The 27316-nt window shown below is 39.6% G+C and overlaps 3 protein-coding genes across 6 annotated transcripts; 1 reads left to right on the top strand and 2 right to left on the bottom strand.

The window, feature by feature from the left end:
- Nucleotides 1–244: 244 nt before the first annotated feature.
- GPN3 (GPN-loop GTPase 3) lies at nucleotides 245–10976 on the bottom strand. Of its 3 annotated transcripts, XM_074321118.1 has the most exons (9): nucleotides 10744–10847; nucleotides 8287–8395; nucleotides 5643–5698; nucleotides 4061–4228; nucleotides 2981–3105; nucleotides 2308–2423; nucleotides 2065–2161; nucleotides 1425–1553; nucleotides 245–851 (listed from the first exon to the last, which is right to left on the bottom strand). In XM_074321118.1, exons 3-9 carry the CDS (start codon nucleotides 5671–5673, stop codon nucleotides 789–791), a joined length of 729 nt encoding a protein of 242 aa, XP_074177219.1. In that variant the 5' UTR covers nucleotides 5674–5698; nucleotides 8287–8395; nucleotides 10744–10847; the 3' UTR covers nucleotides 245–788. The 3 variants fall into 3 exon arrangements, with proteins under 3 accessions (XP_074177219.1, XP_019589601.2, XP_074177218.1); XM_019734042.2 differs by lacking the exon at nucleotides 5643–5698 and having other exon boundaries at nucleotides 10744–10976; XM_074321117.1 differs by lacking the exon at nucleotides 10744–10847 and having other exon boundaries at nucleotides 5557–5698; nucleotides 8287–8397.
- Nucleotides 10977–11281: 305 nt separating this feature from the next.
- On the top strand, nucleotides 11282–19225 carry FAM216A (family with sequence similarity 216 member A). 2 transcript variants are annotated; one of them, XM_019734041.2, is made up of 7 exons: nucleotides 11282–11631; nucleotides 12976–13016; nucleotides 15534–15655; nucleotides 16702–16831; nucleotides 16913–17096; nucleotides 17647–17729; nucleotides 18898–19225. In XM_019734041.2, exons 1-7 carry the CDS (start codon nucleotides 11282–11284, stop codon nucleotides 19011–19013), a joined length of 1026 nt encoding a protein of 341 aa, XP_019589600.2. In that variant the 3' UTR covers nucleotides 19014–19225. The 2 variants fall into 2 exon arrangements, with proteins under 2 accessions (XP_019589600.2, XP_019589599.2); XM_019734040.2 differs by having other exon boundaries at nucleotides 16913–17150.
- Nucleotides 19226–19814: 589 nt separating this feature from the next.
- Nucleotides 19815–27284, bottom strand: VPS29 (VPS29 retromer complex component). The gene is made up of 4 exons (XM_019734046.2): nucleotides 27131–27284; nucleotides 22549–22740; nucleotides 20553–20788; nucleotides 19815–20308 (listed from the first exon to the last, which is right to left on the bottom strand). The coding sequence occupies exons 1-4, from the start codon at nucleotides 27131–27133 to the stop codon at nucleotides 20191–20193; spliced, it is 549 nt and encodes a 182-aa protein (XP_019589605.1). The 5' UTR covers nucleotides 27134–27284; the 3' UTR covers nucleotides 19815–20190.
- Between the last annotated feature and the right edge of the window lie 32 nt (nucleotides 27285–27316).

The raw sequence follows: 27316 nt of genomic DNA, 5'->3' as shown, positions 1-27316 counted from the left end.
TTCATTAGTTTTCTTCCTATTCCTTATCAGAGGCTTCCTTGTTTATGGTTAGTCTCAAGGGCCCAACATGTCAACTCCATGAGAGTAAGGTTTTGTCTGCCCTGCATGCTTCCCAGTGCCTGGCACCCACTGGTAAATTTGTCAGAAGAACCATGTCAAGCTCCCCTACTTGGGGAAATTTACTCATTCAAAAATTTGCCCTGGCTGAGTATTTCAATTTCTGACTGGAGAACAATGACTGTAATGAAAGGTCAGTGCTATTTCTTTTATTTATATACATATTTATCTTAAAACATAGTTACTTTTCATTTTTTAATTATACAAATAATACATTTTCAATGTAGCAAAACTGGAAGATACGGATGAACAATGGCCTTATCTATATTCTTCCAAATTTTTTCCTTTAGACACACATATGTATATTTTGTTAAAACAATTCCAGTCCCTCCAAAAAAAGGTTCAAAAATAACAAAAATCAAACTGTTTACAGGTCTTAATTGTACCACAGGTGCTGATTTATATTATATGCAAATCTATGTGCAGTCATTTCAATTTCAACTTTTAAAATCTAAATTGTGCTGTAAAAATATTAGTACAAGACTCCACTTTAAACAGCAGCAGTTTCAAGAATAACTAAGAACCTGATTCAAGCATGCTGCTGATAAACAGCCAAGTATTATTTTTTTCATTAAAATAAGTAGCTTTCTTGTATTGCGTCCTTTGAGAAGAATGTTCTGATGTTTCAGCCACAAGCTCTTCACATAAATAGTTACTTTTTAGTAAACTCTTTATTCATTCTGGTGTTCTTGAAAATATTCATCAAACCTAGAAGAAGACTCATCTTCATGTTCCTGACACAAAGGAAACACAAAATAGAAAATACATTCATTTCCCCTCAGACCTAGTATGTGTTTATATATTTTTCAGGTAATGCTCTGTAAGGAGCAAACACCCAGCACCACTCCAGATGTTACTCACAGGTAATAGTTAATAGTAACAAAAATCATGACTGATAGACTATTTCCAGATATGTGGTAGTAAGTGCTTATCTCTCAGTAGGAGCATTTTTTACATGAGTTTACTCGCTAATTCTCAACTAAGTTGTGCCCTACTGACAATAACCATTAATAGTCTTTCCACTGACACATGTGAGGGCAGCCCAAGTTCAATTGGATTTTACTTCCTATATACCCCAAGCGCTGAGTATAAAGAAACATAACTCAGCAACATTGCCTCAAAAAAAAGTAGAGTAAAAGTGATACTGCTCGTTGAGCTCAGGTGTCAGTTTCAGAGATCACCCAGAAAAGCCCAGGTTATTGCTGCCACTGAGACAAAAACTGAGTTCCTGGGGTTATATAGGAGGCCAGTGAGTGCCGACAAACATTTCTACCAAAAGCCAATAAACACCCTAAACCAGAAATTACCTTTGGTTCTTTAAATTCCAAGTCTTCTCCATACTGAATGGCAAAATCGATATGCTGTAATACAATATTCATGCTTTCTTCATCTGACTGATCATATGGCAAAAATCGAACCATGCTGTAGTCGTCAATCTACAAGTTGGGGATTTCAGAAAGGGTCATTCAGAAATTGTGCAACATACTTAATTTTCAACTTATATTTGCGTTTTATAACCATTTATACTCCTGATTAAACCATTTGTGTGTGAGGGGGTAGAGATAGACAGTGACAGAATGACAGTAAATCAATGTTTTTTTGACCTCGGACCTACTTAGAACACTCAACTTATTACTTAACTAGACACTATTTAATAAGCATTTATCTGAATTCAACAACCACTGGAAATTTCAAAAGGGCAGTTCTGAACTCCCAATATGGCTTGGAATCATAGACATGTCAATTAAGTTTTTGGCTACTGCCGATAACTGCTTCTAAATTAAACTGCTGACTGGCCAGCCTACAGCCTCTCATCACCACTTCCCCTTTGCAAGGAAATTGGGTTGGATCATGCTTTCCATAATGGTGGCCATTGACTAGAAACCAGTAAACACCTACTAACCAGGGCATTGAAAAACAACAACAACAACAACTTAAAAAGCTTACCAGTCCACATATAGCTTTAGTCAGTTTTTTGAATTTTTTGCTTCTTAAGTCACTTGTAGAATCATCTAATAAAGAATACATGTCTGGATCTAGAAACCTTTAAAAGTGAGAGAGATGATGAATTAAAGAAAGAATAAATCAGGAAATTGGATTTATAGACTGACAGAACGTCACATGTAAACAAAGTTTAGAAGATTCATCTCTGCAACTGAGATCTGATGACAATGGAAGACATGAACTCACTTCTCAATTTCTTTTTTCGCTTTCTTACTCAGCAGATCCATTTTTGTCATGATGTTAACTTGTGGAATTTCTAGGGAGATCATAGCGCTCAGGGCTGCCAAGATGCCAGAAATAAACTGAAGGAGGAAACAGGAAAGGGAAGATGAATCAACTGGTGCCCACAAAGTTCCCGGGTCTCTGTATAAAAGAGAGGCTTCTGCTCCTCCCTGGAAGAAAAGTCAAAGACACGCTAATCCTAAACATAAGACAGTCCGCTCATCAGATGGCTGACCCTTGGTTTCCAAAGGTGAGGATAAGGAAGGAAGATGTAGATTTAATCTACAGTGATCACAAATCTCATTTCGAACTATATCTTTAACCTTTCCATTGAAAATTCCTTAAGAGCTATTAAATGAGAAATACAGTTTTAGATAGTTCATAAAAGAGACAAAAGGTCCTCAGAAAATTAAAAATACTTATATCTGCCTCATTTTTCGAATTCCCCCAAATCTATATAATATCATAATTTACCACATGAATTAAAAATACATTATTATAATAATTTAATAATAAGGGATACTAAATCATTCTGGAGTATAGTTTGTGAAATGTTCAGAATCACACAATGATTAAAGGAGACTATCATTTGCTTGTACCCATAACTGAAAAATCAACAATAGATTTATCATCAAACCTTGAAGGACTCCACCATAAACTGAGAGTCAACCAGAAAAACTCCACAGACTCGGAACTCCCACTGTTCTAGCTGCTGGACCAGCTGTTTCATCACGGGCAGGTGCGTGTACAACTCAATCTGACCTATGTGAAGAACATTATGAGACTATTACTATCAGGAAATACGATAAATTATCAAATTACAGGAAAGAATGTTTTCCCATTAGATGGTTAGAAAAAAAAAAAAGGGAAGTCAACCCCTGGTAGTAATATATTCAATTTTTAAGGGGTCTTAAAACCTCTCGAAGCAATCACAAAACCATGAGGTTCTTCACACTTTAATTTCTGCTGATCAAAAGCAAAAACTGCACAAAAGTGTGTGCAGTTTGGGAATATTCATCAAGCTGTACACTTATGATGTCTGCACTTCTCTGTGAGTGTGTGTAAGGGGAAAAAAGTGAGAGACACAAATGATCAAAGCTAGGTTAAGCTCAGTCTAAAATTCACAATTTGGCATAAGAAGCCATGTGCAATTATCTGTCCCCGACCAGCCTCATTTCATGACATTTCTCTTTGTCTATTGTGCTCCAGCCACACAGGCCTTTTTGGTGCCTCAAAGCCACCTCATTCTTTTCCTGCCTTGAGGCCTGCAGCTTGCTGTGCCCTCTGCCTGGACCATGGTGTCCCTCACCTTCACCCTCTGGCCCAGCTTACAGGCCACTGGATCAGAAGCCTCCCCTAACCTCCCTGCTATGTGATGGTCTGTACCACTCCCGTGGGGCGGGGCCCGTCCCAAGTGAATATAAAGTAGTCAGTTGGGTGAGTTCTGTTTACACTGTCTAGCACTCCCACTTGACTGGGAGCCCCATGAGGGCAGACACCATGAGACCATGGCTGCCTGGCTCTCTATGGTCTCCCCAGGGCACAAAGTTAAGCACTTGGTAAACTCAGTGAAGGAATGTGAGCCAACGAATAAGAGCTTTGTACCTTCCTGCAGCACGTATGGTTTAGAGCTTCTAATTCTCACTCTGTTTTCTCCCACTGAGGACAGACCTAGCATGACTTCAAGGAAAACAACACATTCAAATCGCTGACTTACCTGGACAGTCAAAAAGAATGTAGTCGTCCTCGACATGACCAAGACAGTTCTCCAGCCAGTCAAAGTTATTCGCAAAGTACTCCATGCAAAATACCAATCCTCCATTGGGACCGAACCGCAGAGAATCGTCCTCCATTACGTCATCCACCTCGATCAGTTCCCGTATGTCTGAGAAGGACAGACAGGACCCAGAGTATAAGAGGGTCCACTTGGAAATGGTTATCCTCACTGGTGATAATTAACAATTACGTAAAAACTCACACGTATGTGTATGTGGTTAGTCACATAGCAGTGTCGGCGGGAACTAATTAAATAAATTATTGTACGGCCAGACAATGGACTCCGACGTAGCCATCAAAGGAAGAAACTCTGTAAGCACTTGATTATAATACATTCTCACAGGTATATTGTAAGTGAAAACTGCAAGGTGCAGAACTCTGTGTAAGAATGCCATCGTTTGTATTAAAAAAGAAAAAGGAAGACAAAGATTCAGGATATATACCTAATAATATTCCTACCTGATTTTGTATGCATAGACTCTCTATGGAAAGACCCCTCAGAAACTGGCAACACTGGTTGCCTCCGGGGGCGGAGCCCAGCTGATTGCTGGGACACAGAGGTGGGAGGCGGACACTGACTCTCTTGTATCTTTTGCATTTTGAACCATGTGAATATACACTACCTATTCTAAAACCAGTAAAACCAAACCAAACCAAGAAAACCAATTACTGTTTCTTAACATGATGACCCCAGGGAAGTTACTTAACCTCTTTGTGCGTCACTTTCCTTATTTCTAAGATGGGGAGCAAATCATATTTCCTGGGGTAGAAGATGAGGACTCTATGAGATAACAGCTAAATCACCTACAGCAGGGGCTTTAAAAATTCTGGTATATGCATGGCACTCCTCTATTACTAATTTTTGGAAATCAGTATTTACAACTTTCTATGGTAGGTTGTTTTTGTGTTCAAACCTACAATTTCTGTTCAGAGGAAACAGTGCCTTACTCATAGGCACATGTATATGGATAACATCTTCCTATGCACTTTCCCAGGGATAACATCTGACCCAAGTTGGGACAGTAAAATTGGTCTTCTAAAAGGATTATGCAGGGGCAGCCGGGTGGCTCAGTTGGTTAGAGCAAGAGCTCTGAACGACAGGGTTCCCAGTTCGATTCCCACATGGGCCAGTGAGCTGCACCCTCCACAACTAGACTGGAGACAACGAGCTGCCGCTGAGCTTCCAGAGGCGCGGCCAGATGGCTCAGCTGGTTAGAGCGCGAGCTCTCAACAAGGTTGCCGGTTCTATTCCCACACGGGATAGTGAGCTGTGCCCCCTGCAACTAAAGAATGACAATGGCAACTGGACTTGGAGCTGAGCTGCACCCTCCACAACTAGATTGAGGACAGCGACTTGGAGCTGATGGGCCCTGGAGAAACACACTGTGCCCCAATATTCCCCAATAAAATGTATTTTTAAAAAAGAAAAGAAAATACCTTTAAAAAATAAATAAATAATAAAATAAGAGGATGATGCAAAGACATTAGTCAGTAAGACACTTGGACCAGGAAGTGATATGAACCTGGGGTTGGAGGGACCTTGTTGGGCCACATACATCCTGAAGCAGAGAAAGCTGGTCTGTAAGAGAGAGAAAGAGACACAGACAGAAAGTTGGCCTCGGTTCCCGTTACTTTTCATGTTTTGGGTTCTAGTCTCTCACAAAGTCTTGTTCTTGGGTTTCATGAGGCTCCCTGATTCTGTCTAATAAATCCTCCTTTTGCAAAGCAATGCCTTTTTTTCAAGGAAGATGACTATTTCATAGCCCCGCCTCTCTCACCTGCCTCCGCACCCCACCCGCACCCACTTCCAGCCTCTCTCAGCTGATAACCACACATGTCAACAGAAATTAGAAACTAACAAAAGAGAGTTTCCCATGTTTCCACCAGTAATATCCCATGGTGCCTCCCGCCCTGCCTTCCCTCCTGTTACGATGGAAGAAGCAAAGGCAAAACCCTCCTCTTGTTCAGAACCCCCTCTCCTTTCTCATGCATACTCTCTGGAATCTAGTTTCTCTCTTTCTGCTGGATTGTTGTCTTCAGTACATAAGTCCATTCCAATTACCATCTCAAATCTTAAACTGAAGCCTCCCTTCACCCTCACACCTCCTCCAGGTATCATCTCACTTCTCCGCTTCTTTCACAGCCAAACGTCCTCAGCAAGTCCTCTCCTCTCCAAGCCTACACTGCATCCCCTTCAGTTCACTCTTCAGACCGCTCCAACCTGACTTTCATTCATTCCCTGCTCCACCGAATTCACCAACATCTCCACTCCTGGAATCGAACAGCCACTGCTCGGCTCCTCATCTTCCGCAACTTCCCAGCTGTGTCTGACATAACCAACCACCACCAGCTCTTTCTTGAAACATTCTCTCCTCCTGGCTTTTGTGACGGTAACATTTCCCTGAGTTTTCTGCTACCTTACTGACTCCACCTCCTCTACCCAACCTCTGAAGACCAGATGACTTCAAGGCTTGTTCTTGGTCCTTTTCTCCAACCATCCTGCCTCCTAACATGTCCTCACCGTCCTATAGCTTTATATTCTATGGCTATGCTGCTCACCCTCAAATTCATGTCTCTAGGCCAGACCTCATCCCTGAATCCCAGACTATATTATATCCAATTGGCTCCTTGATATTGCCTTTTAATATCTATCAGACACCTCAAACTTCGTAAGTGTGAAGAAAACCACCCCAAACAAACCAACTTGTCTTCTTCCTAAGTGAGTATCATGCACTCAGCAGCTCCGTCCAGAAACCTAAGAGTCAGCCTTCTGCTTCAATCTCTCACAGAAAGCTAATTCAACTTGCAAGATAGTATACACCGCATCTGCCTGCTTCGTTACGTCTCCACCACGACTGCCCTAGTCCCAGCCGCCTAGATAACTACAATAGCCTCAGCGCTGGTCCCTGTTTCTACTCTTGACCCTCCAGAATCCATTTTTCATCCAAGAGCCAGCCAGCGTTAAAAACATAAAAAAGATGCCAATCCTCTCCCCATCTTAAAACCCTCTAATGGCATTCCACTGTTGGCACGTGCTATAGATTGACTGTGTCCTCCCCAAGATTCATGCCCAAATCCTAATGCCCAAGGTAATGATACTGGGAGGTGGGGCCTTTGGGAGGTAATTAGGTCATGAGGGCTCTTATAAAAGAGGCCCCAGAGAGACCCCTCACCCCTTCCATGTGAGGACACAGGGAGAAGTTGGCAGCCTGCAACATACAAACTGGCCCTTCCCCAGAACCTGACCATGCTGGCAGCCTGATCTTGGACTTCCAGCCTCCAGGACTGTGAGAAATACATTTCTGTTGTTTATAAGCCACGCAGTCTGTCGCATTTTATTATAGCAGCCAGAACAGACTAAGAAAACAGGATAAAACCCAAACTTCTCATGTTCTTCTAGCTTCTACACACTTATTTCTTTCACTCATACGCTCCAGCTATCAATATCTTTGCTTTTTCTGGAACATACCAAACCCTTTCCCATCTCCAGGCTCTTTATTGACCCTGATGTTTCCTCATCTTGAAAAGCCTTTCCCCAGCCTGGTGAGCACATTACATCTTCAGGTCTGGGCCCAACTATCCCCTCCTCAGAGATGCCGTCGCTGACTGCACTACCTACAGCACCCTCCACATCATTCCCTCCCATGAGCCTGTTTGCCGTCCTTCTACAATCTGCAACACGTTTATCATTTTGCTTATTGCTTGTCTCCCCCAGCAAAAGGTCCACGAAGGCAGGGATAGTATCTGTCTTGTTCTCTGCTGCAACCCTGGGATCTGGCATAAAGTAGGTGTTTCACAGACACTTGAATGAATTAAAGTAATTAAAAAACAAAATACATAGGCTGCTCATTTATACTGCGATCAGCAGTAAACCAGATTCAGCACAGCAGCACTAAGCATGAAAGGGACAGAAGGGGAGGGTGGGGACGGAGGCATCTACTCACTTTTCTTTCGTACATCAGAGACCAAAAAAGGATACTGGCACACACATCAACAGCAGTGGATGTCAGCAAATGACAATGACATTCCGCCTCATGCTGGTCACCATGAAACCAGGGAACCAGACTGTAATAATTAACTGTTCAGCTTCTGTGCTGAGCAGCCCACACTCACTGCCTCCTCACCCCCTTATTTTTCCTGCAGGAGCGGGCTCTGCCCAGGACTCACCAGCCATCACGGAATAGTTGAAGTGTTCCGCTGCAGGATCCAGGTTCACAACTTGCACAGACCGGTGCAGGGCTTCACAGTGCTGGACCATGGTGGCACAGTACGTGCTCTGTAACGTCCCAAGGCACCAGGGGTCAGAGCAACAGCAGTGTAGGGCTACCCCCTGCACCCCAGAAGGACTCTCTACAGCCCCTAGGCAGGGTCTACCAAGGATAAAATTATGCCTTCATCGGCCAAGACGCTGACTGAAAACAGAAAAGGCACCAGGCTGGGAGCCAAGACACCTGATTGGACTGTAGAGTCAACCTGGCTGTGACTCCTGGGTAACTTTGGGGAAGCTGCTTCTCCACGCTGCCCCTCAATTTTTTCATCTCTAACTAGGATGAATGCCACAATCACTAAGGCTCCTTTACTACTCTAACGTGCAACAAGAGGAATTTAAAGGGAGGATTTCCGATGACATAGTGCAGCACGAAACACATGGTGTATCCACAAAGACTTGTAGAGTCCAAGCAAAGCTGTAGTCACGGTGACCAGAGACAACATCTCTGAGGAGGGGATGTGTGAGCAGAGGGATGGGAAAGAACTTGCCAAGCCAGGTCAGTAAACAGCAGGCAGGTCAGCTATGAGTTTGCAACTTTTGGTTTAGAGAATTCTTTATTCCTCATGAAGTCGTTACCACACAATGTTAAAATCTCTACGCTTCCCTGTTTCCCTGAAAGTAAGACCTAGCCAGACCATCAACTCTAATGCATCTTTTGGAGCAAAAAGTAATACAACACCTGGTATTATGTTATATTATAGTATATTATTACATTACATTATATTACATTATATAAGACCCGGTCTTATATTACAGTAAAATAAGACTGGGTCTTATATTAATTTTTGCTCCAAAAGATGCAGTAGAGCTCATGGTCCGGTTAGGTCTTATTTTCGGGGAAACATAGCACTTGTGTACCTCTCCCACCCTCTATGTAAAGGCAGCGATGTGTCGTATTCAGTTTTACAGTCCCAGAGACTAGCACAATACTGGCACATAAGCAATGCTTGGTAATTACTTCTAACTGACTGACTTAATGTTTAAATATGAATTCCACAAGGCCAGAGATTGTGTGTGTGTGTGTGTGTGTTTTGTTCAATAACACAATCTTCAGAGCCCAGAACAGTGCTTGGCACAAAGAACAGGCTCAATGAGTATTTGATAGTAGGCATCAAAATTTTGTAGAAAGATGCTTTCTAACACCATGAGTCTGAAAAGCAGTCTAGAATCACCCCATAAGTGACTTTACACATACATACTGGGCCATATCAGTCACATGTATATTTCCTGCACCGAGATTAGGGCAAGCCTCGGAACAATGTGTTCATTTAAAGACTAAAGCCACGAGTGGCTGGTTGGCTCTGTTGGTTAGAGTGCAGTGCTCATAACACCAACTTCACCAGTTCGATTCCCCCATGGACCAGTGAGCTGCGCCCTCCACAACTAGATTGCAAACGACTTGACTTGGAGCTGATGGGTCCTGGAAAAACACACTGTTCCCCAATATTCCCCAATAAAAATTTTAAAAAATGACTAAAGCCACACAACACCTCCACAGACTCGAATGTTTCCTATACTCCTGTTATTTGACCAATATTTTCATTATTACTACCATATTTGAATGCCCCCTAATATTCTTCCCTTCGCTTAATATTTGTTTACAAGAAAAAATCATATAGTTATTGTAAACAGAAAACCAGTTATATTTATAACATGAAGGTAACCATAAAATTAAATACAACTTCACAACTCTTTTCATTCTAACTAAATATAATTGCCTGTCAAAAGCTCTGAGTCTAAGCTCTCCCTGACCTGGGGATTTTAAATAAGTGTTGAAGATACACTAGCATCAAACTGACAGTCTCACCTCAACGCAAACTGAAAGAATTGAAAAGGGAGCAACTAGCTCAATATATAATTCAATGTTCATGACGTCAGGGCCTTGTACCTCCTAAAATCGCCTCAAATACCAGAATCCCACGTTTTAAGCTCCGAGAAACAGTGATTAACGAGATCCCACTTTAACCTCGTGGGAGCAAGACAGGGCCGGATTCTGGAGTTAGATAAAACCGGATTTAAATTCCCGCCGCCACTTACTAGCTGTGTGATCAGATCTTGGGCAGAAAGTTAACCCTTTTGTATTCCCTTATTTGTAAAATGGGAGTAGGATTTATCTCACAGGGTTCTGGTGGAAAATAAACGAGGCGTTCGGCGCATTATCTGGGGTATAAACATACAATAAATATAAGCAACTATCATTATACCCCTTTCAAAACAACAAAAAAAGACCCTGAAGCCCAGACTGCAGAAGCAAGCTGCCCTGAGTCTCAGGGTCCACAATATACACACGTTCCCGAACCTCCCGGCCTCCCATCAATTGCGATTTGTCCCTCCTTCTCCCGCTAAGTCCTCACCTTCCCGCTTCCTGCGGGGCCCATGACCAGCTGCGCATAGCGAGGCATGTCGGAGCCCAGGGTTCCCCCGGCCGCCAGCCGCACAGTAACCATCAAGAGTCTCACTGCTACGCGCGATGCTCACGGAGTTCCGGGAACACAACTTGCGAACCAATCACAATCCAAATTCCGTTTACGTCGTCCGTTCTGCTACGCCTCCGACTACGGAACGCCCCGCAGGCCAATCCCGTGTGAAATGAGTCCTGAGAAAACCCCGGGAAGGAGGGAGGTTGTTTGCTCGTGCAAAGACGAAGTTGGCGGAAATCCGCGCAAGGGCGACTGGGGAAGCCTGGTTGCCTTGGTGATAACGGATAACGGATAACACTCAGCATTCCTGCGCCGGGTGCTTCGGTCCTGGGTTTGCGTGCTGATGTTTGACCTATACGGTGACACTCAAGATTTGTAATTTGCTGAGGGTCTGGAATACAGAGGTGGAAGGCACCTCCTGTTTTGGAGGGCATGTGTATTTCGTTTCCGTGACACATCCATTCCACAAAAAATGCCAACGTGCAAAGCGCGCCATCAACTAAAGAACTCCCGCCCCTCCCCTAGTCTAACTCCAGGATCGTGGATCTGCCCTCCCCGCTCTCCCGAAGCTATTCGGGCAGTGTCCGCAGCGCCTCGGAGGGTGCTAGAATCCAGCGTCCGCCTCTTCACCCTCAATAGCACCCGGCCTGACGCACGCGTGCTGACCGGAGAGGGGAGGTGGGGAAAGCTTTTCCCGCATACAGCTCGCGGTCCAGGCACCCGGGACGAAATGCCCGGCCAGGGTCCGATGTCCGACTGGACGGAGTGCAGCTCTTCCACAGAGCCGCCTGCAGTGGCCAGGACCGAGGGCGGCGGCGGCGGGTGAGGCTGCGGGGTCCTAAGGGGTCAGGGAGATGGCGACGGCCCCGGGTCGTGATCTCCCTGTAGAACAGGGGTTGGGAGCTGGCTGCTCCAATGGACAGGTTCGCAGTGCACTGAACTGAAAGGCGGGAGAACCTCTGTTGTGGCCGGGATGGGACTAGAAACCGATTCACTGTTTAGGGGAAGGGCTTCTGAGGAGGAGGATTTGGTGCAATGACTGCACGCGATGTCTGCGACAGCCGCCTGCGTGCGTCTTTCTGTCCCGAGGGGGCGCTGCAAAACCTGCTGAAAAAATTGCGGTCTGGCCACGGGATCGCTACATAAGCGGGGCTGGGAGAGAGGGGGAGACTGCGGGAACAGAGTCCCCTGGCTCAACCGAGGGCTTCCAAGTCAATAAATTAGTTCCCTGTGTGTGACATGGGCGACTTTATGTCAAAGGGGGATTCATAATCGCCAGTAAAACAGACTATGAATATTAAAGGCACCTTGATCTTGACATTTTCTTCACACAGAAATCCGTTTGTTTTGAGCGGGGTTTTACTATTATTTCCCGAAAGCTAAAGAGAATGAGTTGTTGAAATCACTCCTGGAGGCAGTACCTTTTCATCCGTTATTCCCTAAAAAAGGAGAGGTGCCGGTGTTCCTCTGCAATTCAGCTCACAGTTATATGGCTCCTGCTGCACCCATGACCATCTTTTTCTTTCTTTCTTTTTTATAAATATCTGGTGGGTTGAAGGCTTTTTAAAGATGGGATGAGGTTTCGTGTTTCTTTTCTGTTCATCACAGTGCTTAGTGAAGTGCTGGATCCTAGTATATCAGGAGATCAGTGAACTCTTGTTCATTGAATAAATTGAAAGACAGGGAAGGAAGGGTGTTTAGTCTTAATTTGAGAAAAGAACTTGTCCCAAATTAGAAACATTCTAAACCAACTTAGTTCCAGTTCACCTTAATTATATACAATAAAGAACAAAACAGTCTTTTCCATAGCCAAATTACTTTATTAAAAAGAACAAGAAAATATGATGGATAGCACAGAAGCCCAAACTACTTTATTGAACTCAATGTAGACATTAGCTTAGGAGGCTATAAAACTAAGACCAAATCTGGCTTAAAGTGAATCTTGTCGGGTAAGGTAAAAATCCCAGACAACTCACTTTGAAAATGTCTGGAACCAGTGGAATATAACCAGAATTACAGGAGAAAATTTGCAAGACATTCTGTCTGAAGGAAACATGAAAAGTAAAAAGCATATGCAATAGTGTCCTTTTTCATTTAAAATACTTTAATGCTTATAAAACTGTCAATTAATGCATATTATTTACATCCTTTTTTTTCCCCCAACAGGTCAGCTGGACATTCTTATTACCAGAATTCCAGAGGTACTGGTGAGTAGAGCAGATACACCTATAAGTAACATGGTTCAGAGAAGCCAATTCTGCTGTAACTATTCATACAATGGAGTTTTTAAAATAGACTTTATTAGCATCCTTGGTGAACCTAGTCTGTAAGATTTTTCAAAGAACAAATGGGCTTCTTTGTCTCCCATTAAGATATCCTACATCAAGCATTTTAAAAAGAGTACTTCAAAATAACAGTGAATCTGAAAACTGTTTATAACTGATGTTGATTGTAAGCACAGAGCACAGCGTGGGATTTATTCACAGATTGAAGGAAAAAATTCTGAATTGAACAACTTCAAAGAACAACTTCTTAGTGCTCCTATTTTCCTCTCCCTCCAAGTAAAGGATAGAGCTGCTGGAGTTAAGAGAGAAAGGCGGGCCCCGAAAGGCCTCTCACACATTTTTTTTTCCAGGGAAGCAATTTCAATTCAATGATATATAAACCTGGATTCACTTTGCATTTCCTTGGAAAATTTAATCCTTACAATTACCCATGAAAAGCACACATGCACATGTCTGAGTGTGTGTGTGTGTATATATATACATGTATATGTGTATATATATATATATATATATATAGATATAGATATATATACGTATATACATATATACGTATATATATATAAATGTATATATATATATATAAATACGTATACATAAATATTGTGGTTTTTAAATGGAATTGCTGAATCATATGGCAATTCTACTTTTAATTTTTTGAGGAACTGCCATAGCAGCTGCACCATGTGACATTACCACTAGCAATGCACAGGGTTCCAATTTCTCCACATCCTAGCTAACATTGGGGTTGTTTTCTCAATGACCATCATCCTATGAGTAGGAAGTGGGATCTCACTGTGATTTTGATTTGCATTTCCCTAATGATTAGTGACAGTGAGCATCTTTTCATGCCCTTATTGGCCATTTGTATATCTTCTTTGGAGACATCCAAAGTCTCTTCAAGTCCTTTGCCCATATTTCAAGTGGGTTGTTTGTTGTTGAGTTTAGCTATTATTTTTAAATGTTTCATTTTCTGTAAAGAAATGCTATCGAGCTTTTCAAAAATTAAATTTTAGTTCAGGCTATAATATGCACCTCAGAAACGTAGATTAGCCGGGACACAAAAGAGATTCTTAGATAATTAGCCCACAATTATGACTTTAAAAAAAATTTTTTTTAAATAAACTTTTTAAATGTTAAATTGATACTCATTTTATTATTACAGATTCCAAATTATGATTTAAGGGTCATATTAACATAATTTCCGGTGCTTTTCTATTTGCTGCAAACTAGTTAGTCCTTTGGTATGTAAATATAACTCTTATCTGAACTATCTGATTTACCCAAATCCTAAAGAAATAACTGAATTTAAAGTTTAATATGTAAACTTATAGTGGCCTTTGTTAGCAATAATACTGAAACAAAACTGTGCCAAAACTGTGCTTATTTGACTCACTTTACCAAATACAAACTTCTAACTTAAAATCTGTTCTGCCAGCTTTATTTGTAATAGCCCCAAACTGGAAACAACCCAAATGTCCATGAAGAGGTGGGTGTATAAGAAAATTGTGGTATATACATACATACAATGGAATATAACCCAACAATAAAAAGGAATGGATGAATTTCAAATTATACTGAGTAAAAAAGCCAGACAAAAACAAAATGTATTGGTTTCCATTTATATCAAACTCAAGAGAATGCAAGCTAATTTGCAGTGATAGCACATAAGTGGTTGTCTGGAGGGAGGGGGTGTGTGGGGAGGAGGTAAATGTTACAAAGAATTATTTCCTGATTAAATTTTGCCAGATATGATTTTTCCCCAAAGTGCTACTATAAACTTTAATAGTATAAACTTTAGTAGTAAATTAAATTATTGGTCTCCATATGTATGAAATGAAATTGAAAATTAGTTTCCATTCTTCTGGGAATAGATCTCAACTTTTATTTTTACCAAAAGACTATTCTTTTAATCTACCCACATCAGTATTTAAAACACTGAGAGAACTGAAATTATGTAAAAATAGTTTTAATAAATTTCTGCAAAGCTCTTCATTTTAACACTGCGTTATTAAAGGCATTAAATCTGTGTTGCTCTACCTTGAGTCTAATACAAAATATAATTTTTAAACTACATACTAAAGCCTAATGAATGGTAAAATTTTGTTGTAAATCTTTAAAGTACAAATCCTGCATGTATATTCCTGTTCAGTATGACCTGATATACAGTAAACTAAAAGAAAGTATGAGTTTGCATCTCAGCTGAGTTCAAAATAATGTAGTCCATATATAATGATACATAGAGAGTAAATATTTATAAATATTTTAGATTTTTGTATGCTCTAAAACTAAATGGCATATCATTTAGTCTCTTCAAATTCAAGTCTGACTCATGCTACTACTCCAGGATAATCAGACACATGTAACTACATAGATCTTAATAAGTAAATTGTTGAACTGATCTTTCTCATGAAATTCACATAATAATGTCCTTGCTTATAGATGGAATCAAAGATGGACACAAAGTGAACTCACACAGAGCCAAGCTGCAAGAGTTATGGAAAACTCCTCAAATTCAAACAATTCACATCCCTAAATCAATGACAGATTTGTCCTTTCTAAAGGTATGCTAACTACCTGTCAATGCTTTATTTAAATACCAATACTCTTTGTATCCAGAGCTGAACTTTTTATTGAAAATAAGCTACTTAGAGGGTAAGGCCCTGCGGAAGACAAAGTGCACCCAGCATTTTGTCTAGGAGTCCATAAATATCTACTGGGTAAATTCTTGAATGAATGCAAGAATTTTGTCATTAATGGGTTTCTTATAGGAGTTCTTTCAGGGCTTTATGATACTTCAGATCTGATGTACCTTTATGCAGGAAGCTCAATGCTCCATCCACAAAGATGCTTGAGGAAAGTTCCATTCTAGAGATGGAAACCCGACCTCATAAAAATTTTGCTCAAGGACTACAAAATTAGAAGCAAGCAAGTAAAGAAACTGATAGTAAGCCTTTTACAACTGTTGACCTGTAAAGATCATAGCTGCCAGAATGTCTTCTCCAGAGAAACACAAGTTAGGGTTACAAAGATTTGTGCAAACTGGTAAGTGATTCTGGCCAACAATCTGAATTTTCTCTGGATTTATTACCTATCCAGTTCAGTAAATCCTGTGTGTGTATATATACGTAGATATATAGTGGGGTCTTGCATTTCAGGTGAGTGTTAAAACTTCTAAAATCAAGTACAGTGAAAGTCTTTGTCAAAATTGCTTCTATCAGAAACCCACAGGCTATCCCTCAGTCTGGTGCTAGAAAAGACTGTTTCTTTAGTTAAACTAAGTAATTGGGTTGCTTTTAGGTACCATGTTATGTAGAAGGCGAGATGCCCACACTCACTGAGAGGCATGGAATGAAGACTCACTGACATAACAGCAGGTTCATATTTTCCTTATTCTTCTAGGGCTGTGGTTCTCAAATCTCATTGGGCATCTGAACCACATGAGTGGAAATGGCAAGCAGAGTCACTTGTACTGTTTAAATGGCCATTTCCTTCTTTTTGGCTAAACTGACATAGTTGGATTTGCTTAAGTAAAATGTACAGATGGCACAACTCTGCTGAACATTCATCCTTTCAGATAAAAGCCTGTAAACCTGACTTTCTCTTTCAGCATCCAGACTTCACCACAGGCCAGAAGCGTTATCTGTGCAGCATTGCTAAGATCTACAACGCAAACTATCTGAGGACATTAATGAAGAAGCAGTATATGCACATGGTCGAGCGCAGCTCTCCAAAGCCAGGCAGGTGCACCTCCCACTAGCTTCTCACAAGTTGTCACAGGAAATGAGAGGGTCTTCTAACGGGGGTGATTTGTGTGACAGGTGTCCTCACTCATCACAGGAGCCGCCTCAGTTCTCGTTACTTCCAGAAGCACCATCACCCCTGCACTACATGGAGACACCAACAGGAGAGAGACGACTCAGGGCTTTCTAAGGTCATGGCTGCTGCTGTCCCTGAAATGATTATACAGCGTTCCCTTTGGCGACCAGTGAGAAACAAAGAAGGGTCTGTTTCTTATTGCTTAAAAGGAGGAAAATGTACCCCAATTTTATTTGAAAGGTAGCTAACTGATATGAAAGCTTGTGTTCCCTAATATGTTCACTTTGCTAAGTTCAGAATAGGGTTAGACAAAAAGCACAAAAGGATGTTATCTAACGGTCTCTCGCTACTGAGCTAACTGGGAGGTGCCACTTCTTTTAGAACTGATTTTGTGGAATTGTAAACATTTCTTGATCAGCTAGAGATATGGAAGACTTCCCTTTTCAGTGATTCCCACTCAAATTCAAAATGATACAAACACTTCCAAAAGGAGAAGCATATGGTTGCTTCTGCATATGGGGAATACTATAAACAAAAAAGGAGGGGAAAAAAGATAAGAAGCCTAATTATTCAACCTGCACAATAGTTAGCTTTGCATGTCAGGAGAATTCAGGGGCTAAAAGGGTCTCTTTGGTTATACTGGCAGTTTAGTAAAGCGAAGCTGTATGATCTTCCACATGCATTAGGCAGCTGTTCACTTTGCTGGTTCCAATTAAGATGCTTCTATTTCTTATAGTTTAAAACCTGGATATGTGTCTAAAACACGATGTAAGTCGCTGAAGATTTTTAGAAAACCAGGCAGAGTGTTCATGCAATCAGGTAAATGAAATTTTAAAAGTATGAATTTTTAAAGATCTTATGCTTAAAAAATATTAAATCCAATAGTTTCTATTACAGATGAAATAATAATTTAGAATGTGATTTGCTTTTATTGCTCCAAATGAAACTAAACATGAAATATAGTTTCTGTTTTCATTTAAAAGAACATGCTGCTCAGGGGAGTAAGATTCAAGGTATTTCTAATTCTAAATAAAGATATTTATAATATCAAGGTCTGAGACTTAACAGAGGATGAATTTGTCAGAACCGATTCACAAAAACATGACTTTTTCAAAGCCGTAGCACTTCTTTTATGAGATAGTGCCATTTTTGGATGGACATGTTTTATATAGCTTCAAGGTTTACAAAGGGCTGTATCACTGATACCATTTTAATATTCAACAAACCAGTGGAAGAAAGCCAACCAGGTGATATTAAAATTTTACAGAGCAACTCAGAAAAATCCAGACTCGGGAAGGATCAAGATAAAAGATCCTTCTGCCACAATTACAGAATACCACAAAATGAAAAAGGCAGAAGAAAGACTGAATGCTCAGCAGTAGTCCTCAGAATTGATAAAGTGGAAATTCAGTAATTTCCTAGTTACTACCACAGTGAGCAGGGAAGTGGATAGGAAGTAGAGAAGTTAGGCCTTCTGAACCCATATCCCATTGCTGTGTGACCACACCACTCAGCTCTGCTGTAAATACTATACTATGCCTATCCAAGAAGTGAGGAAAATGGCAGGGGAGAGGGTAAGTCTGGTTCCAAAAAGAATACTGGAGGGAAACCACAGGAAAGGTCCCTGTGGCCCCCAAGAGAAAAGGGATGAGAAGAAACTTAAAGAAGACGGAGAAGGCTGAAGCTCTAACTCTCCTCTAACTAAAAGATTTTAAAAAGCAAAGGGAAAACAGGACTTAATAGAGAATTTGCTATACAGTAACTTGGCTAGAATATAGTATTGGGTATCTTATTTTAAAAAGTAAGAGACATGGGGAAAAGGGGAGTTAAGTTTTGAGAATTGCAGGCAATCTGTTTTTGCTCAAGGTTTATTAATAAGGCAGGTCATATTGAAGGTTGTTCTTATATACAAATCTCAAGTTTCAGGATGAAATACAACTTTATTTCCAAAACAGACATTATAAACTTTTTTTTTTTTTGTCTTCAGTTTCTACAAATGATTCTGAATCATACATGAATGAAGAAAAAAAGGAAGAAGATTTACTAAATAAGTGTATGCAATCGATGTCAATTGAAGAACGGGGAGAGGAACACCTGATGTGAACTTGACAGTCTTGTCTTGCGTACTGATAATGTGCCAAAGGTCGGGGAGAGGGCTGTGAATGTGTCCTCTCCCCACATTTAGGAGGATTGTTAGTCACCATCGAGTCAGTAGGTAATTTTGGTTTGTTTAGAAACTTTTACAACAATGTAATTGGTTTGATGTAGTTCCATGTACCAATGATAATTGTGTAATACAGTCTGTGTGTAACATATGCTTTTATGTCTAGCTAGATAAAATTAAAACTTTCTTGTCACTTAAAATTGAATTATCTTTCTTTAAATCTGACAAACACATTGTATACTTCTTTCTCTGTTAAGAGTAAGTCCTAAAACAGCAATATTAGAATATCCAACAATTATTTTTCTTGATTGGGCTGAGGAAAACTCTGAAATATCCTACTACAGAATAGCATTTGACAGAGATAATACCCTAGCTTGCAAAGAAGGTGCTTAATAAATATTTGCTGCTTGAAAATACAACTTAAGAATGGAAATATCAATTTTCCCTCATTATGAAAATGGCCACACGAACATCTGGCCTCTCAAACTAGATTAAGTTGGGAGTAGTTATACTAATGAGAGGATTCTTTACATTATATATTCCCTCTAGGGTACTTCCCTTCCACATGGCATATTATTTAGAAAATGAAATCCGAGTCCAATGTATGACCCAGAACGCTGTAAGAAGTGAGACAGCTCTGAAAGGTCATCTCTATCTCATCACTTTAGCACTTGTCCACAGTTTCATTTGGTCTCTAATTTTTATGATTTTTAAAAATTAAACACAGTTTATCAAAAAAGTATAAATGAAAGGCAACTGTTTATTACTGGAGAAAAATGTATACAAGAAAGTCCAGATTCTTTCTCCTCATGCACTACTTTTGTAATAAAGTTCCAAATATCAACTTTGAAGATATTTACAAGGATAAATTTTTCTTAACATGTGACCATTTACTGTGCGGTGGACATTTTTTCATAGAAATCATATACTTAAACTCAATAAATTCTTATAGTTTACAAGAAGCTTAGACCATTGTATTAACAGAAGATGATATATTTTACTGCAAAATATTATAAAAGTGATACAATTTTGTGGCTCTTAAATGTTTAATTACTTGATTTGAACAGGGGAATTAAAAAACAAAAAACCAACAGAAAGATCAAGACAGGCCTGGCTTTAAGATTTTTTGTATTCGATTCGTTCTACTTTCACGTCATCTCCAATTAGCTGATACACATAAGTGACAACTGTAGAAGCCTGGATATCCATCAATACAAATGAAGGAATAATATTTCTAGAAGAAAATATAAATAATGTCAGTGTTTTGTATTAAAAAGCTGTAGCACTATAAATTTAAGATGACAATTTGGATTCAAGGAGAAATCCAGTTGTTAAATATTAAAAAGAATAATCACCAAAAGAAGATGGCCAAAAAGGCTATAATTATTTAAATGGTTGCATTTCTCTTTTATGAAGTGTCACATGTGCAATTATTAAATTTATAAAGCCCCCAAATTCCCAAATTGCATGCTACTCACGTTTCCAAGGCATTATATGCTCCAGTGGCAGAACCTGGGTTAATGTAGAATTTATTTTCATGCTCAAATGCTTCAAATTTGTGTGTGTGTCCCGAGATAAGAATGTCCACATCAAACTGCCTCTGCAACAGGGCTAAGCTGGCCATATCTCCCCATGGAATAACTTGATGTCCATGGATCAAACCAATTTTGAATTGCCCAACAGTCACAACTTTCTGTTCTGGATAATTCAGATTCTAAAATAAGAGAGAGACATAAGAAAAAATATTTTTTAGAGATACTGATGTTTAAAAAATAATCTGCTTAAATATTTGATCTCATATGGATGTGCTCCACAAGCAACACATTTATTACATATTTGATTTCTTCTCGGTCTCTAAGGTTGGAACTATGCTCAAAACATAACTAGAATTTATCATGCAATCCCTTTATTGTGTTTATTTTTATAGAATATGGATTCTCTTGGGCATGCTGTAGAAAATAGTTATTCCCCCAAATTTGTGAGTTTCCTCTACCTAAGAATCCCAGGCATGTGACCTGTAATCTAGGGTGTGTTTAAATTATACCCCAGGCTTTAATAGCTATACAGATGGCTTAAAATAATAATGATAGTTAACACTTACATAGTACTTAGTATGAGCCAGGCACTATTCTAAGGGCTTTATAAATATCAACCTATCTAATACTTACAAACAATCCTAAGAGGTAGGTTCTATTATGACCCCCATTTTATGGATGATGAAACTGAGGCACACAGAGGTTAAAATAACCTGCCCAAGGTTAAACTTTAGTAAGTGGGTAAGCCAAGACCCAAACTCTGGTAGTTTGGCTCCAGGGTCTGTGAATTTAGCAAATTAGAAGCAAAAAAGTTTAAATCTTGCTACTGAAACTGTCTTTAGTATAACACAAACAGAACCCCTAATGTTTTTAACAAATAAGACCTATATTCTAATTATTGACAAGAAGTTTGCCCATTCCCTTCTCATCCCCATCTTTTATCTCTATGTCATCTCTAGTTTATCCAAACTCTATTAAAAATCCATTTAAAAAAAAAAAGACACTATGCTCATTCAGTTTGGTATAAAAGAACCCTGTTAAAAAGCACCAATGAAGTTAAATAATTTATGGAAATGCTTATATTCCCAGAGATACAACATACATTTTTCATACCAGAATCAGATTTATCCTGCTAAATCGTACAATATTAGCATGAGCAGGGGTCTTAAAAATCATCTATTCCAATCAGATTTACATAGAAGGAAACTAAGGCCAAAAAGAGGATGTAATTTGCCTAAAAATCTCATTATTAACTAAGGCGCAAAGTTGTAACTCCAGAGCTCCTAACTCACTTTTTTCTTTTTTAAAGTCAGGTTTATTGAGGTGTAATTTACATCCAGTAAAATGATCCCTTTTAGTGTACAATTGAAGGGATTTTGACAAATGCATACAGTCATGTAAGCCCTGCCACAATCAAGATACAGAACAGTTCTATAGCCTCCTCAAAACTTCCTCATGTCCCTTCATAGTTAGTTAATCCTTGAGACGGAGAGCCATGGCAGGATTTTCAGCAGAGTGGTGATGTGATCTTCACTTAAAAACGATCACTCTGGTTGCTACTTGGAGAACAAACTGTGTAGGGAGGAAGGGTAGAATCAGGAAGTTGGAATATAGGAAAGCGGTATGGTGCTTGGAACAGGCTAGTACAGGTGGTGGTGGAAGAAGTTCCTAACAAACTTTCTAAACAAAATGACAGTCCTACAGAAAATAGTGACAAAACCACTTATACTCCATATCAAGTTAGTTAGAACAAGTGTTTAATATGTGTTTCGAGCAGTCTAAAAATCAGTGCTTTTAACAGGAAGGGGTATGAGTAGTAATTTTATATTTGGAGGTAAAAATAAAAAGACCTTAACAGTTAAGAAACTGATCTAAAGGATAAAACTATATGTAAGAATCAAGAAAAGGAAATGTCGGGAAGGAAAGGGAAATACATCACCTCATCGAAGTCTCCTCTCACAATATGAACATCACCAGCCAGAGTCTTGAGATAGTCATAACTCTCTTTGGTGCAAAGATTTCCAGTGCAGAGAATGTGCTGAATCTTTCCCGGCACCAGCAGTTTTTTGAATTTAGCTGGCAAACTGTTGCACCGGTGTGGGATGTGCAGGTCTCCTAATACCAACACCAACTTTAAAGTGTCAAGGTGAGACAAGGTGTCATGTTAAACATGATGTCAAAACAAGATACTCTTCTCCAATTAACTCCCCCTTTAAATGAAACTAATCAGAGATTCCAAAACACAAAAGAGCGGAAGTTATTCACACAGTTTCTTAACACAGCCATTTAAACAAACAGACATATGGTAACATACTCTATTCTAAATCAATCTTATTTTGGTCACAAACAGGTATGCATACAAAAAACAGATCATTTTATTTTCCAAGAATAAAATCAAGCTTTCTAAAAGTGATTCATTTAGGGACCTATCAATTACACTGAATGAAAAAATGGCAAAATGAAAAATATACTACTGGGTCTTACGGAATTTGGCATTTTTGGAGACTGATATGGTAATTCATATTTCTGCAGTTATAAAGGTAAAACCTCATGTACTGATTCCCAGAACATTAATAAAGAGAATTGTCAAAAATGTAATGATAGATTAAAAAAAGTTAATTCTGTAATTTATGTTTATTAAACTGACAACTATTTGGAGGAACAGTAGCCAAAATTCACAATATTTGCTACTTAAAACTATTAGCTACACATCACAGATGAATAAAAACAGCCTAAGTTTCAAAAAGTTTCAATAGGGAAACGTCTGCTTTTGAATTATAATCTTTACCTTCTCTTTCCTTCATTATTAGAAATCCTCACTGTCATATTTTCATCGTCTAGATTAAATTGCCTATGTATACTTAGTTTAAATCCCCAAATTAAAATAACATTTTCACAATCTTTCATGTACATTTAGAGCATTAAAAGAAGAGATCAGCCAAATAAGTGATGAATTTAGCAGGTGGTTTAGAGTTGCAACAGTCAGTCTTGGATGACAAAAATAAATTTTGCATTTAAATATAAAAAAATAAAAAACCTCAATCCTGTAAAATTTTAATTCTAAAATTTCAAGATTTTACATATGTTATTTAATTCAATCTTTAACAGAATATTGTCAAAAAATTCATTTAAAAATAAGGACAACAATCAATTTCTTCATGTTGCTTAGTATAAGCACCTTCATTCAACGATAGTATGTTTTCCCATAGATGTCCCATTCATAAATGTACATGCCCTTTACCTGTTTTAAAGAAGGCATGACTATTCCTTTTTATCAAAGCATTAAATATCTAAAATAGGATAAAACAGAAAATAGTTTTGCCACCACAGACTTTGTAAATTGAAGTTAATCAAAAACAAAATGTGTGAAATTAAAATTATTACTAAAACAATCTTGATTCATCTTGCAACAATTATCAAAACGATTACAAAGGAAAGGATCTGTTATCAGGATGTAGCGTGAAGTAACACAAGCTTACAAAATAAGCGTACTTTAAAACAAATTGTTAAATAAGTTTCTTCTTTATAGAACAGGCTGGTATTTGCTCAATCACTTATATTAGTTGTTTCAATCTAGATTTTAGTGGACAAAACATCTGTAAAACTAAAAACCACCAGGACGTTTCCACCCTCATTGGTGATCAATACAAAAGTACCTGGAGAGAGAACAATCTTCATCTTTAGAGGGGGATCCCTTCAGATATGGATTGAAGTACATAGCTAATGTGGGAAAGCTGGTATTTGAGAAAAAGTTAAAAAATAGATTTCTATATTAAAAAAAAGAATAACCTCAAACTCATAAAAGGGTACATGTCTATAACAGATTGAAAATGTTTGGAACTAATAATGAATGAGCTGTTCAATCTGAATGAGCTAGAAAGAACATTAGTAAGACACGATACTTTATAACGATTGATGACCTAAATTCTATAGCGTACTGTGGATTATGCCCCAAGTGTACCCAGATTATCAGCAGTCTAAAGATATAACTGTATGAATGACCACACAGAATCTATTTCAAGTTAGTAAAAATCCTTACAGGTGACATCCTGCAGGTGACAAAGTTATAGGGGAAATAGTGTCACATAACAAATGTCGTACTAGTAAAAATCCTTACAGGTGACATCCTGCAGGTGACAAAGTTATAGGGGAAATAGTGTCACATAACAAATGTCGTACTAGTAAAAATCCTTAGAGGTGACATCCTGCAGGTGACAAAGTTATAGGGGAAATAATGTCACATAACAAATGTCGTACTTTGAGGAGCATTCTTGCCCAAATTCCACACTTTGACAGTTTAGGTTAAATTCAGACAGAAAAGATCCTGGAAATGGCAGTCTTGTTAAATTCAAATAAAGAATCAACCCAATCAAAGCATAGGAATTTGGTTAGTTCCTATTGCATAGACTGTAAAAGGGTGAAAGTCCCAGTAGTAGACACCCAACCACCATTGTTAGGAGGAGCTAAGAGAAGAAACTTACTCTGTGCCCAGCCTTAGTGGAATGAAGAAGTTGATTGCAGACAGGGGAATGAAAAAAAAACAAGGGTGAAACATGACCAATGTTAAAAGAAAGCAACGAAAAGAAACAAACCAAAAAAAGAACAAAAAACTCATATCAAATGAATATGCAAACAATTGTTAATGATTTCTGAGTGTTATGAAAGAAAATGTTAAAAATCAGCTTTGCTCAAAATACCAAAAGAACCATTTGCTGTATTTTTAAACACGACACACAAACACACACGCACACACACTTTTTAAAAATTTGCCTTGTCAATTTTTTTCTACTTTTCCTAATCTTATTCTCCACATTGACTTTCATCCTTTTTGTTTACTGTTCTGTTTAGAATTTTATAAGATAATTTGGAAAATTCTTCAGTGATAGCTTAAATGAAAGCTAACATTTTCTGGATTCTTAAGGCCCAATTATGCCTCAAGTATAATGATTTTCATTATCTTATGTTCAAAATTATAGCTGTAAAACTATGCTGCAACTAGGACATTATTTTGTATAGAAGATCTAACACAGTACTATGAATACATTATCAAGTGATGAAGTCACCAACTAAAGATGATGAAAACAAATACATTCCGCCAGATAAAACTGGATCGTCCCCACACCTGAACTTGTTGCCTATAGACTCCGAATATTACTAAGTATTGAACTTTTCTATAAAATGCTTTTAATCATAAAAGAATCGGCTAATGCTAAATTTTGCCCAGTTCTTTCAATTTGACGTGAAAAATGATGTTGCAGTACAACTACCCTAAAAAAGTGTTCACCTCTCAAAAAAACCTTCAGAAACATGTCAGGAAATTTCACCTTCTCCCAGGGATAACTGCAAAAATTACTGTAAAAGGAATTACTCTGAACTGGAGCCTGTTCAGAAGCAAAAATTAAAAGTGGGATTAACACCTTTTACGTTATATAAAGAAGCATATACCATAAATCTTTGTCACATCTATAAGCCACCTCAAAGGCTGTGTTTGTCATAGAATCGTGATAATCTTAAAAATGCAAGGGATGTCCGTCAGAAAGAAAAGTTCTTTTACAGTTAAACCTCATCAAGATAGAGCTCTTTTTGAAACTGTTCTTAACTTTTTAGAGGGTCAAGGGCACCCCTGAAAACGGGTCTTAAGCGCTAACTTTTTAGGGGCTCAAGACCACCATTGAAAATTGGTCTTAGGCGCAGCAACCTATTGGGGGTGAGGGTGATGGGCCGACCTTGGCGCAGGCTGGGGCAGTCTGATGAATGACTGAAGTACCCTAAACTACCCCTTGGCACCAACACTGGCCCTTTACGCAAAAAAGTACATATTCTTAAAATGTTCCAAACAATTTCAAGGAGTTCACAGACCATTAAGGAATCCTACTCCAAAGATCGCAGCACCCTAAGTAAACAAGTAGTCCCAGCAATTCGAAGAGCTAAATGCCGTCCTCTGAGAGCACGCTACCACATTGCAATGGCAGCTGCACGAAATTTCAGGGGTGAAAAAGGATCGTTTATATCTCCTTTCCCTAGATGGCAAACTAAAACGGGGAAAGGATTCTGCTTGCTACTTTCCGCTGTGCATCCCAGAAGCCAGCTTTCGCCCCATGGGGTCTGAACCGGTACACCCCCACCTGTGGGAGGTGCTTTTAGCGGGGAAGAAGTAGGGAAACGTCTGACAACGGAAGGGAACAGTGCCCCTTGCTCGGGGACACTCGAATCACAGGCCCAGAGGCCTTTTCAGGCTCGGGCGTGCGAGTCTCGTGACAGAACTAGCAGCTGACACGGGCCCTTTCCCCCTCGGACGTCCTCAGGCCCCTGGAGCGGGGGTGCAAGGCCAGGGCCGGCTGCACCCAGAAGTGGCCGCTCCCTTGTCCTCCCCTTGGGCCTTCCCCAGGCCCGGGCCTGGGCCGCGTCCGCCCAGGCCTTCGGGGTCGCCTAAGCCCTCGCCCAGAGACTCCCAGCGGCTCCTTACGACGCAGCACCCGGCCCGAGAGCCGGGCCTCGGTTGCCGCAGCTGCCATTCTCACCATCCTGTCACTGGGTTCCGCTCAGTCACCACAGCCGCCGCCACCGCCCTCTTCCTCAGACTCTTCGGCGACCCGCCCACTTCATTCACAACCAATGAAAAACGAGGTCGACAGGAGACCACCGTACGGAGGCCCGCACAGGCCCTTCCCCGCCGTAAAGCGAAGCTGCTCTCGGGCTTAGAGTGG

This window comes from Rhinolophus sinicus, linkage group LG16 (assembly GCF_036562045.2).
Source record: "Rhinolophus sinicus isolate RSC01 linkage group LG16, ASM3656204v1, whole genome shotgun sequence".
In the NCBI taxonomy this organism is placed as follows: domain Eukaryota; kingdom Metazoa; phylum Chordata; class Mammalia; order Chiroptera; family Rhinolophidae; genus Rhinolophus; species Rhinolophus sinicus.
The sequence above is the reverse complement of the archived record's forward strand: the minus strand, read 5'-3'. Positions and strand labels throughout refer to the sequence as shown.

What these genes read in the sequence shown, in the direction of transcription:
- GPN3 (XM_019734042.2), bottom strand. Translation starts at nt 10,836, where the DNA reads ATGGTTACTGTGCGGCTGGCGGCCGGGGGAACCCTGGGCTCCGACATG. An exon ending in GCCCCGCAGGAAGCGGGAAG is followed by an intron (nt 8,396 to 10,743) that starts GTGAGGACTTAG and finishes GGGACGTTACAG; the next exon opens with AGCACGTACTGTGCCACCAT. An exon ending in CAACTATTCCGTGATGGCTG is followed by an intron (nt 4,229 to 8,286) that starts GTGAGTCCTGGG and finishes TGTCCTTCTCAG; the next exon opens with ACATACGGGAACTGATCGAG.
- FAM216A (XM_019734040.2), top strand. Translation starts at nt 11,282, where the DNA reads ATGCCAACGTGCAAAGCGCGCCATCAACTAAAGAACTCCCGCCCCTCC. An exon ending in ACCGAGGGCGGCGGCGGCGG is followed by an intron (nt 11,632 to 12,975) that starts GTGAGGCTGCGG and finishes TTCCCCCAACAG; the next exon opens with GTCAGCTGGACATTCTTATT. An exon ending in CAGAGTGTTCATGCAATCAG is followed by an intron (nt 17,730 to 18,897) that starts GTAAATGAAATT and finishes TTTTGTCTTCAG; the next exon opens with TTTCTACAAATGATTCTGAA.
- VPS29 (XM_019734046.2), bottom strand. An exon ending in TGAGAGGAGACTTCGATGAG is followed by an intron (nt 20,789 to 22,548) that starts GTGATGTATTTC and finishes CTCTTATTTTAG; the next exon opens with AATCTGAATTATCCAGAACA. An exon ending in GCATATAATGCCTTGGAAAC is followed by an intron (nt 20,309 to 20,552) that starts GTGAGTAGCATG and finishes ATTTTCTTCTAG; the next exon opens with AAATATTATTCCTTCATTTG.